Source organism: Limulus polyphemus, unplaced genomic scaffold (assembly GCF_000517525.1).
Source record: "Limulus polyphemus unplaced genomic scaffold, Limulus_polyphemus-2.1.2 Scaffold2246, whole genome shotgun sequence".
Taxonomy (NCBI): domain Eukaryota; kingdom Metazoa; phylum Arthropoda; class Merostomata; order Xiphosura; family Limulidae; genus Limulus; species Limulus polyphemus.
In genome coordinates, this window is record NW_013667856.1 from 125404 (window position 1) to 139114 (window position 13711).

Genomic DNA, 13711 nt, shown 5'->3' on the forward strand with positions numbered 1-13711 from the left:
GTTTGGTTACTCCAAATAATTAAGTATTCTTTATCATATTGTATTTAATACTAAAAGCTTTTTTCGACAAGTTGTGTATTAAACAAAAAACATATCACAAACATTTAAAGTTGTTTTGAATTATGAAACTCTCAGAAAATTGTTACTTAAAGTAATTATAATTAAACATATTACTACAAAATGGTAAATAACAGTGTCTTACTTTTCTTGATGTTAACATTATGTTGTATGTTTAAAGATTGTACATAAATCATATACATGTTTTCAACGTATATAGCTGAATGGAAATGACTGGACATTTCCGTTCTCTAAACCTGAGCATTATATTTTGTTTGTTAATTTATACTGCTAGACAGAAACATCACAGCAACAATGAATTTAACTGGCTAATACTACAATAAAGCTAAACCAATACAAGGGAGACATCATATTTTCAAATTTAGACATTAGCTTAACGAAAATAATTGAATTTCAAGCTTTATCTATAAAAAATATCGCTTTTAGTCTTTCAATAAACATTTTAGCAGGAAAACGTTCAATTAAAGAAACCCGATACTTGGGACGTTTCTAAAGTTGTCCTTCATTTCCAGCTCAACCATGAAATCTATAGAGTTTTAAGGATTAGGATTTGTGTACATTTTCTAAGTATTCTTCTTGCCTATCAGACTAGAATATGTGATAAATAATAATAAGTGAAGAAATTCTCTTCATTATAATCTAGTTCTCAAAGGTGAATATATATTGCTTGCGACAAAATCAACAGCCAAAGAAAAATGTGTACAGGTTTTTGTGTCCGAGTCTATCCACTTCGATAAATCGTGCAACATTTAATCGCTATGTCGTCTAGAAGTTCCATTCCAACCATTGCTTTCACGAACCAGGTGTCAGGAGAACACTCGTAATTCCAAGTTTCATCTGGTTCCGTAGGTCCATAGTAATGTTGGGTCGTTCTAATGGTAATGTTACAGTCGCTATAGTCAACTGACCAACCTGCAACCAATGGGGAGCACTGGACGTAGTTCGGAGACGAGAAACGATCGCTGTTGTCATGTGTTCCTGAAGAGAAATAAAATATCCAAATTTACTTACACCAACATATGTGAATGAGAGTGCATAGTTTTTTTAGAGATATTATAGTATAATCGCTATAAAGTTAACTTGAAAATAAAAGTCTGTTTTATGTAAGTAACGCATGTGACCTAAGAAACAAACGAATATCTTGCTTGCATTGCATAAAGCATGTCCGATTGTTGATACTTTCTAGTATTTATTTCAGGTCTAAGCTTATTCTATTATTATTCATTTTTTGTAATACTTACCATAATTATAACCTATATTGGGGTGATATTTTATTTACGATGTTCATATATCTATTTTTAATTGAAAAATAGCAAATAACTTGGTTGTTTTCGTAAATGAATTTGTTTTCAAATAAGAACTTTCGCATAAATTTTAAAATTTAATCATTTCATTCCTTTTTAAAGATTTGTTGCCTTCGACAAAAAGAAATTTATGTTGAAAACTGCGGATTTTAATTTCTCAAATATCTATTGAATATTTCATTATTTTATTAGTTTCTCCAAAAGAAAAACTTCGACTTTTATTTGAAAGTTTGTTTGTTTGTTTTGAATTTCTCGCAAAGCTACACGAGGGCTATCTGCGCTAGCCGTCCCTAATTTAGCAGTGTAAGACTAGTGGGAAGGCAGCTAGTCATCACCACCCACCGCCAACTCTTGGGCTACTCTTTTACCAACGAATAGTGGGATTGACCGTCACATTATCACGCCCCCACGGCTGAAAGGGCGAGCATGTTTGGTGTAACGGGGATTCGAACCCGCGACCCGCAGATTGCGAGTCGAGCGCCCTAACCACCTGGCCATGCCGGGCCCTTATTTGAAAGACCTCTCTGCTTAAGAGCAATACTTGATCTATATCTGCTGCTGTCTAATACCAAGAAACCAACTAATTTAAAAAACTACTAATCTACCATAAAGCAAAGAATTGTTTTTTCTAATATTTTAAATAAAGAACTCTAAGCAGTTCAGGCTTGCAGTTACACTGCAAAGGAAGAAATAGATATAACCAGATATTAAAACGAGCTAAACTGAATGTTTGAAGCTCAAAGTTAAATTTTGAACACTCAAAGTGTATTTTATGGTGGTCGCGAAAATCAAAATTTTTCATTTTACAGGATTTACCTTTTACTCTCTCCAGATATAACTGGAAAGTAAAATTGTTGTTAAATATATTAATATTTAGAGGTCGTTCAACAACATAGAAGTTTTCTAAAATAGGAGAAAAATGGACCGGCTCCCAGTGCTGGTGTCGGGAACTGGCGTGGCTAAGCTTCTCGGCGTCCCTAAACTAGACATACCCAGTGACCTAGAATGCAATTGAGTAATTAGTCCCATTTCAAGGGTGGCATGGTGAATATTTGCTTATGGAAACTACTCATACACCTCTGTATAACTGTATGACCACAGGCTTTGTCTTGAGCCATGGTCTTCATTGTAGGATACCTGCTAGCCTGAAGATGCTTACTGACCCATGGTTCCTGGTTATTACACCTGGGTATCTGTTGTTTGTTATGCCAAGGGAAGACCTCTGCCTGACTCATGTCGTCTGTCATTTTTTTTTTTTGCTCGTTATATTGGCCGTGATCAAAGCTGGAGCCACGATGTTTCAGCTGGAAATAGTTGGGAGTCTTTTATAGACCATCTAAAATGGTCTCAGAATCGCCAGGCGCTATCCCACCTTGGTGATCCTCAATCGTCCTAACTTTCCTTGTACCAAGGTTGATCTACAGGGATATATTTGGATCTACTAGTCCGAGTACACTAGACCTCAACTGGCTTTCTTAGTTCTGTAGCTTTAGGGTAATTGATGTCAGGAGCCTTTGTATTATCAGCAACAGGCATATGTCCAGGAGAAGACTTCTCGTGAACTCAACACTTATCTTGTATAACTATCTCTCTCAGGTGACAATCTCTCTTTGGTCATGAGTACTTCTCCTGTTAAAGAGCTTCTTTAAGTTCATGTACTCAAGAGATCAAGCAAAGGCCAATACACACGTTGATATTGGCAGAAATCTCCACAATAAATCCAGTGGCCATGTATCAAACTTCCCCCTTCCTATCTAGTTATAATGTTCTGAGGTAAACATATTTCTGTACAAGTACTAGATAGGCCCAGTTTATAATGGGAGGATCGAACAGGAAATTTCTGCATTAATCTGAATTTCACTAAATTACTGAGTTTTAGGATTTGAGAAATAACTAGGTTGAACGCATGTTGAGAAGTTTAAAACAATCTTTATTAATAATACAAAACAGTAAACACGAGACAATATCCTTACTACATGAATTAAGTGGTTTCTTCCCTCTAGATAGAAGGTAGAAATAACTACAGTCAACACTTCTTGCCAAAACACGTAACGTCGATTTTAGGTAAAATTTATATGCATTAAGACATGACTGTAGCTTCTAAACAGCATCTACTCATTCAGATGTATATATTGCTATCAACGACCTATTTCGACAGAAATGGTAAGCTACAGCAATATCCTCGCAAGCTAGGTAGACACTATCTGCTAGAACAGTACAAAAACACAAAAGCAACGAGAAGAAGATAGTTTTAACAGTCCCCAAGTGGCACAGGGGTAAGTCTGCGGACTTATAACGCTAGACACCGGGTTTCGATACCCGTGATGGGCAGAGCACAGATAGCCGATTGTTTAGCTTTGTGCTTAATTTCAACCAAACAGTTTTTTTGGACTACGTGTTTATGCCAAAATTGCATAGAAAGAGAACAAAAGGAAACTTTTAAAAAATACGCAGGCGCCAAATATATGATATACCCACATATCACAGACTAATGTTCTATAGTCAAGAAGTTTAGACATTACAGTTAAGAAGTGGGTTTCGTGGAAATTATTCTGATATTCTAACTCAGTCCAGGACTATATAGTTTTTGATTCGACATTTTATAAAGAAAACTTCCCTTGAATAAGCAATTACATTGATAAATCATAAGTTATCGTTGTCTCTTTATAGGTTTAGGTTGTAAAGAGTTAATTAGGTTAATACTAACATAGCGACCTTGATGTTAAATTGTACATACACATATATACGTTGTGGACTACAAATAGTATATAAAAGAAATTAAGACCATACCAGAAATCCTGCATGTATAAACAAGCAAAAAAATCCCAACTTAAATAATTATATCTATTGTGAAAAATGTAAAGAATTGTGCAACTATATAAAGGAAAATTTTATCATAAAGGGTGTTATGGAAATTTATGTTTCTTCTTTTCTTACAAGATATGTGAGGTAAATTTTCATTTCGTTTCTATTCTACTACGATTTCGTGCAACAAAAGCAATACTTTATTAAGTTACTTTAGATAAACATTATAACACGTATAGACTGGTTGACATTTAGCAAACAAAAATCGCAATATCAGTATATTTGTATTATAGCATTTTGAGCTGTTACCTATAGGAAGGCAAACGATAACAACATTCTATTTTCTACCGTCTACCCTAAAGAATTGATTATCTAACGCAGTGCATGGATTAATTTGTAGCTTTGCATGGATTCAAAAGCGATTCGCCAGCTGCGAAATACCGACGTCTATCACAGGGCCAATCTGTACCCCAGTATTAGTGAAACATGGAAGTATTTAAACATTAAATGCTCGCTAATTTACAGAAATGTTCATGGCTATTTCATAATGAAGTTGCACCCGACTAGCCAACAATAAGCATTGTAAAAAAAGAACATCTTTCTCACTGTAAACTGAACTTTAAATTTAAAACAGATAAACCAAAACAGCTAAATTACCTGTGATGACGTAGCCATTAGGACATTCACGTGGTCCGTCAACATAAGAAGGTGGTCGATAAATCTCAACTTGAACCCCACTAGACGTGTCTACAACAGGAATGTTTCCTAATCCCATACACTTTGCCAGGTCTATGTCCCAGTATTCTTCACTGTCTTCCCTTTCAAGTCATATAGTGAAAACATATGTTATATTTTCATTTATAATACAGTATAATAACTCTTATCATCCTTGAACTTAGACCAAAACTAAATTCTAAAGGACATGTGAAAAATCTTCATCTAAGTTTGCTAAGCCTAATTGGTCGTTGCACAATGAACTTGAAAAATAAAAATCGCTCGAAATATCTCTGAAATATATGTTTTTTGTTTAAGCCGACGCTACATCGTAAAAAAAGTTGTTTATGAATGTTAGTTATTGTTTCGCACATTCGTGTGTTTAATACAACTATACCTAATATTATGAATGATAGCTAGATGTCCTTGCACAGAGTTACAAAAAGTTTTCTGTTTTAAGAGTAAATAAGATTATTTTTTTTATTTCTTGCTTTTGAAGTCCCTATGTCATGCTGCGTTGTAACCCTAGCCTACAGAGTGTATAGCTCTTCGCGTGATTCATGGCATGCGCACGTTTTACTGACATCACGACAGTACAACTTGCAACGTTAAGCGTCTCTTGTGTGACGTCATTTTAGTGTCTACTGACTGACTGACGGATAACACACTATTGTATTGGGGAATAAGTAGTTAAAACAGGGAAAATAATAATCCGAACACAGAAGGTGTGGCTAATACATAAAGATAGATTAAAATAAGTGAACACACGAAAATAAGGAAAGAAAAGCTAGCGCACAAATTAAGATAATTTTAGTTGTCTCTATAAAAATGATTAAGGTTACAGATGTTGATAAAAATTATAATAAACGTTAAGTAGTACATTCACAGACGAAACTAATAAGTCTCGAAGTATAGTTCAATAACAAAAACAAAATAAATGAAAACAATGAAATCACATCAGAAGATTTAGTGAAGAGACAGATCAAGAATTAGGACTTCACTTTATTGTTCGTTTGTATTTTCTGCATAAACTGTATCAGATATATATGTGCTAACCGTCTTCAATGTTGAACTCATAGACTAGACGGAAGGTAACTAGTCAGCCGCACCCTGCCATCTTTCGGGCTACTTTGTAGCATTTGACCATCACTTTATCACATCAGACGGGACAGTTTAGTAACTTATATCAAAAACAAGCTACTTAGATAGATCAGAATTAAAACTTAACCCAGTAACGAATATAGCTAATCTAATAAATTATACTTACTTATAATAGTTTGTATGTTTTGTTTTATCAGTTAGATATTCTCGCTGTAAGCGATATTTTGGCCATAATCTCAATAAACCTGATCAAGTTAGTGAGGTTTGGAGACTTAGCTTAGCTTAAAATTTACGTACTAGTTTAACAATGCCAAACTATCTTTATAATGAAAATATATAATAATAATAAAATAAAAATAACATAATCAGATATATATTAAACATTCTATTCAATACTAAATGAAAATTAACATTAAAGAGAGAAAGAATATTTAGGATGTGTAATCAGATCAAGACATGTATATATATAAAGGCAGATTTTGAAATAAAACTAAAGGTCAAATGCGCCTGACACTCCCAGGTTTATATGACCTAAACTTTGATAAAGATCACACACACACACACCAGTGTAGAGGGAATATTTTTTTGACGGCCGTGGAGAAAAGTCCTTCACTACTGTCAATTGCAATTAATCTTCCATTGGCCATAGTTACGTTCCACAATGAAATGGTTAAGGGCAGAATTGCTATACCTAACCGCTTCAATGTCATTTACAAATATCACTACAAGGTGTCTTTGTAAGTGTATGAGAAAAGAGGGTAACAAGTGATTTGCGAAATATAATGGACTATGCTTTCAATCATTGTAGTTAGGAAATCGCAATTAGGGCATTTCCCCAAAATATGAAGAGTAAGAAACGCGTCGGTATTGTAATTGTATTTTTTCTTTTAGCGCAAAACTACATAGCGGGCTATATGTGCTGCAGAGAACTGAACTCCGCATTTTGTATTGTAAGTCCGAAAACCTATTTCCCACCCCCACCCCTACAAAAAAACTACTGTGGTTATCAAAGTCTGACTTTTAGCGTTATAAGCCCTCAGATTTATCGCTGAGCCACCGTGTATAGGAATCAATTCGAAATAAATATTTTTTTTTTGTATCAACCGACCGGAAGATTAAAACTCAATGGAATCGTTACTTTTACTTACAATATCAGTACAAAAACATGTGTCTATGTATATTAATCTATAGAAAGTATCACTTAACAAACATTTTATGAATAAATAACAATATTTTCTTTCCTAATACATTTTTACCAAAACAAGAGCATACTCGCCTCAATTTCATTTTGTATAAATTACTATAGATGTAGATATATACATTAGTAATCACTTACCATATGCCAGTGAATAGACTGTTGCTTGAGCAAAACATTTCGTAGTAATCGTCGTTGTTATTGTCAAGTGCATCATAAGGGTCAAGACCGTAGTAAGTTTTTTGAAGCTGTTAAATATGTAGAACAAATTAAAATCTATTTTATAGCAACTATAAGACCTATGAAAATGTTTGAATGTTTGAATATATTAATGTAATAAAACTGTTTTTTACACAGTTATATCATTCAATTCCTTAAATATATCTACGATCTTGGAAAATATTAGTTCAGTATTTGCAGTGTAATACTTGAATATTAATCAATATTAAACCACATATGTAAATTGGAAAACATCATTTTTTTATTTCTGAGATATTTTAGTTGTGATAAACAAAGAAACATACGTGATTCTCAGGTTTTGTATATAATGACCATCCTATCTGAGCCACCATCGAGGAGGGAGGAAACCCTTTCAAAAGTTGACAGATAAAGGTATCGGAATTGTCGCTAGGTGAAGACATTGCCGCATACAGACAGTTGGTGATTTTCAAACAACTTACAGCACATTGAATTTTCGAAGATACAGTTATCTCTTTTAGCAAAGCATCAGAAGGACCTGCAAAGCCATTATTCATTAAAATAAACATGCCATTCTTGGTTAGCATGATTGAAGTATTTATCAGGCTGATTAGACAAATTAAAGACATGAATGACCTCATTGTATTTAAGTTTAAGGTTTTTCTCTATCTGATATTGAATGGTCGTTTCTTAGTTTTCTTCTGACCGACTTTACTTGCATATTATTCTGAGCTACAAACTGTGAAGCATCGTGTCCGAAGCGCAAATATAGAATAATTCATAGTAGAGGAACGTTAAGAATATTTAACAAAAGATAGTCGTGAATTTGCGCATTGATCTGGTTTGCCAGTTTACCGTATACGTCAGTGCTTTTCAAACATGATTGGCTCTTATTTAAAACCACTCGCTGCATTCATCTTAACAAAACAGAGTACAACCCAACATGTACATATGTTAGTCTTAATTGAACATGGCAGTTAAGGAAGTGCGGAGCCAAGCAAAAATATTGAAATTGTAGGGAATTCAAAATAATTCTCACATGCAACTGTCATTAAATCCTTATGTCAAAGTTAAGAAAAGTGATTTTTCAGGTTTTCATTATTAGAAATATGTATCTAAGTTATGTTGGCTTCGCTTTATTGTGAGCATTCATCGGAAGCAACTGTGAATAACTTTCAACTGTAAGTTATTAAAATATAATATTGATTATTTTCTTGAACTCCGTTAATTAATGAATATAGAAATGCGCAAGTTTTCTAACCAAACATATGATTTCTGACAATTCGATATTTAATATAAACACGAGAAAGAAGGGAAACAACGTTATATTACATATATTAAAGGTGATTAGAATTTATGAACATGACCTAACCCATTTCTGAAACTCTAGTTCACTAGTTCTCTGATGGCAAACTGAGTTATCGATTCATGTTATGTCTGGATTAATAACCTCTCATAATTGCCTATTTTTCTTCTTTTATATTAGTTTCTGCTTAGAATAGATTTTTGTGTAAGTATTCTTCGTATATCTTATTTGCCTGAAAGATACATGAACAGAAAACATTACATACAGTATTTGTAACACTTTTATTGTATGCTACAGAAACTTTTTATTACTCATTACTTTCTATATGTTTTCCCAATTGACTGGTATATATATTGAAATAAATGTAGATTCATCTCAACAGAATATATCATACCTCATATTCACATAAAAACGAATTAACAAAAGTACAATGGATATTCTCAGGAGAAAGAATATTCTAAGACTTTGGTTTCATTTGAAGTTCTTTTTTTATCCTATTAGAATATACTCCGGAATTGTTCGGAGTTTGTTTTTAAACAAAAGTACAAATTAATAAGTCTGATGTTGTACTTCTTCGGTTGTTTTCGTGAAATCCAACACATCAGTGCTGCAACACCAAGAGGTTTAGGTATATCTATAAAATAATTTTTCAGAGAAAGGTACGAGTTGTTATAAATATCCCATGTAATAACTCTAAGCATTCATGAAAACTACAATCTATGAATTTTTTTAATTATTACAGAACCATATAGCTCCTCGTCTGATTAAGTAATACTGCTACCGAAAGTAAAACTAATTTTAATTTTAATTATTACAGAACCATATAGCTCCTCGTCTGATTAAGTAATACTGCTACCGAAAGTAAAACTAATTTTTATTTTAATTATTACAGAACCATATAGCTCCTCGTCTGATTAAGTAATACTGCTACCGAAAGTAAAACTAATTTTAAGGACCAAAAATAATTTTAAGGCTGCAAAATTATATTTCTTATTAGGCAGGAACCAGGACAACTTGTCAGAGGATGGTGAAATATGTTGATGTATTAATATATTATCGATTAAAAAATACAATTTAAAGACAAAACTCAGGATAGACGTGGCTGAAATTGAATACCACACATTTATGAGACACATTTGATTGTCTTTTGGTGACAATGAAATTAAATGTGAAAGCTAAAAGTATTTGTATACATGAATTAACAGGAATTTACAGCAACTGAATCTTCTCATAAAATTAACTGTTTGGAACAGAAAGCTCATGGAAAGAAACAAAAGATGTTATCTTTTCTCCCACTAACCCTCTCCAACAATAGTATATGTGCAATCTTCCCGGTACATTTTAATACGCCAGCACCTCGGATGCTACCTAACCATCTAAAAACAAAATATTTGAAATTATAAATCATATGATAAGTTAAAATTATACCAATTCAATAATATTATTACAATTACCGCTACTTGAAGACCTAGCATGGCTTGGTGGTTTTTTGCACTCGACTTGCAATCTGCGGTTCACGAATTCAATTCCCGTCACCAAAATTACTTTCACTTTCAACCGTGGGACGTTATAATGTGACGGTCAATCTTGCTATTTGTTAGTAAAAGAGCAGACCAAGAGTTAACATAGGTGGTATTGACTGTCTGACTTCCTTGAAGTCTATCACTACAAAATTAAGAATGACTAGCGCACATAGCCCTATAATAAATACTTGAAACTTCTCTTTTATAGCTTTTCAACAACACGGTTATGGCGTTGGTTGATTGGATATAAAAAGTGCCTATTTTTCCTTTAAGTACGTAACATCATCATGGTCATTCATAAACTCTAACGCAGCATTTTAAAATCTATTTTAAATTCATAACGTGGTTAATTAAAGACAGAAGATCATAATAATACCTAATTGAACTTTCATATTCACGTTTAATATTTATTGAGCAATCCTTCATCTCCTTTCTTCAGAATCAACTTGTCTTTATAAGTATGTAATACTCTTGGAAACGTTATCACAAATGTTTTTCAATTGTTGTAATTTTGTATCTCACAGTTGTTTTAATTACACGCATTTACTAAATTAGTTTTCAAAACTTTGTTTTTATGGTAGTTAGTCTGAAGACGGCTGCAAGAGAGGAGTTTTAAGCTTGTTTAATATATATTAAACGACACGATAAAAATATTGAGTTATTAGTATTTTTACTATTTTCAAATCATATTTTACCTTTTTTCGTTATCATTGTTTTTTTTTATTATCTTAGGACTTTCGACAGGCCTTTAGGGCAGTTGATTTATTTTTAACACCGTGGGTAAATTCGTTTGCTACATTTGCAAAGTAGAAAGAAATATATATTAACTGATTTTGACATGGATTACATTGACTAGCATGATGTAATAAAACGTATTAAAGTTGTAAACGTTTACAAAAGTACAATTATGTAAAAAAGAAATATAAAAATGTTTAGCAAACAGACAGTTAAAGCATTACAACGATTCACATTCACAAATTAAAACCTTAAAGAAAAAGACATTGATGAGCATTTCGTCTGTATAATTATACGAAAACTAAGTCAATCTGTATATATATATATATATATGTGTGTGTGTGTGTAATTATTTTTTTTCCTTTCACCTTGCATACAGAAAACTGTGGAACTTGTGGTTCACCAGTTCAATATTGTTTCTAATTGTGTGCATTTTCAAAGTTATGGTGCAAAAATGAAATGTAAAAAGTCAGGCAGAAAGGTCCTTTTAGTGTTTTCTTCCTTAATTAATGGTATAAAAGACATAGACGAAAAAATATGATCCTTTATATATTTGGCAAAGCTGTTACGGCTAAATTCTACCGTCCCTAATTTTTATCTACTGACCAGAGAAAATGTAGATCGTTAGTAGCACTATTCACGTTAAAGAATTGACTGCCACTCTTATAAAGTACAAACACCAACAAAGGGTATATTTTGTGATACGGCACGGATTCGAACCCGGCTTGCCAGTTCATAAAATGAAGAGTTCTACCACAGGGTCAAACTTGCTTATTTCATATTGTTCATTATTTGTATTTCTACTGAACAAAAAACAAAAGTGGAAGAGAATAGTTTCTTCCAGCATACGTTCAATTTCATAATTCTATATAAGATGGCACTAAAAATATGAGAAAAATTAAGCAAAACGTAATAATTTAATAAATGAAAGTTTTAGTATTACAACAGTACTAATGTAGCTAGAATATGAAATCTCTAGAATTGTTGATTCACAATGGATTATGGACTAATGTGTAAGCTAACTGTAATATTTCCTTAGTTTTAATTTTCTTGTTGACTTAAAACTGATAAAAATTCATTTCCCGTAATAAGCTCAATCTGTAAAAATGAAATAATACTCTTACATCACATAAAATCGTTTTATTGATTAACTCTAGTGAGATTCGAAACCTATCTTCACATCCTGAAACGTCTAACGTGGAAACTGCTTATGTGGGTTAATGTGCTTGAATACAAATGAATCCTTAGAAACTTAGCAAAAAGTCTAGCATTTCACAATTCTAGCTTATGAAAAGGTGAAGTTTTTTTACCAACATTAGTTATAAGATATTCACTGTACGTCCGTAAAACAACCGGATTTACATCAATTGTGCTTAATGTGAAAAACGCGCTTAACGTAGCTAATATGTTTAAATTCCAATAAAACCCAAGAAAAAGTTTCAGATAGCAAACCTAGCATCTCAAATTACTGTCGTTAAAAGGTCGGATATTTTTATTTCAAACACTATATAATAACCATGTTAAATTCTTGACATAATCCGGTTAATGTGAAAAATGCTTAACATTGTTACTATGATTAAATTCCACCTAAAACCTAAAATTTTTGGAAATAACGAACCTAGCATATCTCAGTAAAATATAGAAAAATTGGGGTTTCTTTATTTTTCTCTGCTTAACATTCACGTTAAGCTCTCAAAAATAACCAGTTTATATATTGTTGGACTTATAAATTACTATTTTTTTTATTTTGCTCTTCCCATGTTATATTTATTGTATGTTATAGTCTTATAACCTTATGTTTAAGCTACTAAATGATACAAATAACGCTAACTAAAATGCAATATATATATATATGTATGTATATAACCTGATAAACCTGATAAATGCAATGTATATATATATATATATATCACCTGATAAATATTGGCGAAACTCGACGACTCTTAAATACTATAGGATAGAAGAACAATTAGATGTCTTGCATAAGCAGTAACCTAAAAAAAGTGCATTATCAGACTATGTTTTGAAAAATCATGGCCTAGCAGTTAAAGTTGTGATTCAGTTCTCTTTTGGTAAAAAATCTCGCGAAAGTCCCAATAGAAGAGAAAAGAAGTTATTTTTATACGATAACTTCAAACTCGAATTAAATAACAAAGACGGAGAATGTTGTATACAAACCTCTTGTTTTATTCTTTGCAGTTTATTTTTGTATTTAAATGTTTTGTTGTAAATATCTTAATTTTGTAAAGATAATCAACTGTAATCGGATAATAGATCTAAATGTTTGTTTATCAAGAACCACACATTTATTTGAACATTTCAAATAACGTGACAAACACGTTATTTTCAATATACATTATCTTCCCAATCATAAATGCGTTGGATTATCTTCAGAATGATCAGATATAATTAAACCAGCCTAAGCTTACTGCTGTCAGTTAAACTTCACAATTAATATAGAGCACTGTCGAAGAAACTAACATCAAAACGTTGAGTAAACATCACATTTTTCACGGCCTTTGAGACGTGATGACGTTATAATGTGAAGTGCAATACTACCATTGTTTGGTAAAAGTAGCTCAAAAAGAATTGTATGTGGGTGGTGTTGACTTGCTGCCTTCCCCTTAATCAATCACTTCAAAATTAGGCTAGTGCAGATAGTCTTCGTGTAGCTTTACGCGAAATTCAATAAACAAACAAATCAATCTAAACAAATAATATTATATTCTCACATCGCATAAAATTATTTTCT

At 32.3% G+C, this 13711-nt stretch overlaps 1 protein-coding gene across 1 annotated transcript; it reads right to left on the minus strand.

Annotated features, from left to right (window-relative positions):
• Positions 1–425: 425 nt before the first annotated feature.
• LOC111087515 lies at positions 426–8141 on the minus strand. Its single transcript, XM_022394388.1, has 4 exons — positions 7722–8141; positions 7339–7445; positions 4845–5005; positions 426–1056 (listed from the first exon to the last, which is right to left on the minus strand). The coding sequence occupies exons 1-4, from the start codon at positions 8034–8036 to the stop codon at positions 800–802; spliced, it is 840 nt and encodes a 279-aa protein (XP_022250096.1). The 5' UTR covers positions 8037–8141; the 3' UTR covers positions 426–799.
• Between the last annotated feature and the right edge of the window lie 5570 nt (positions 8142–13711).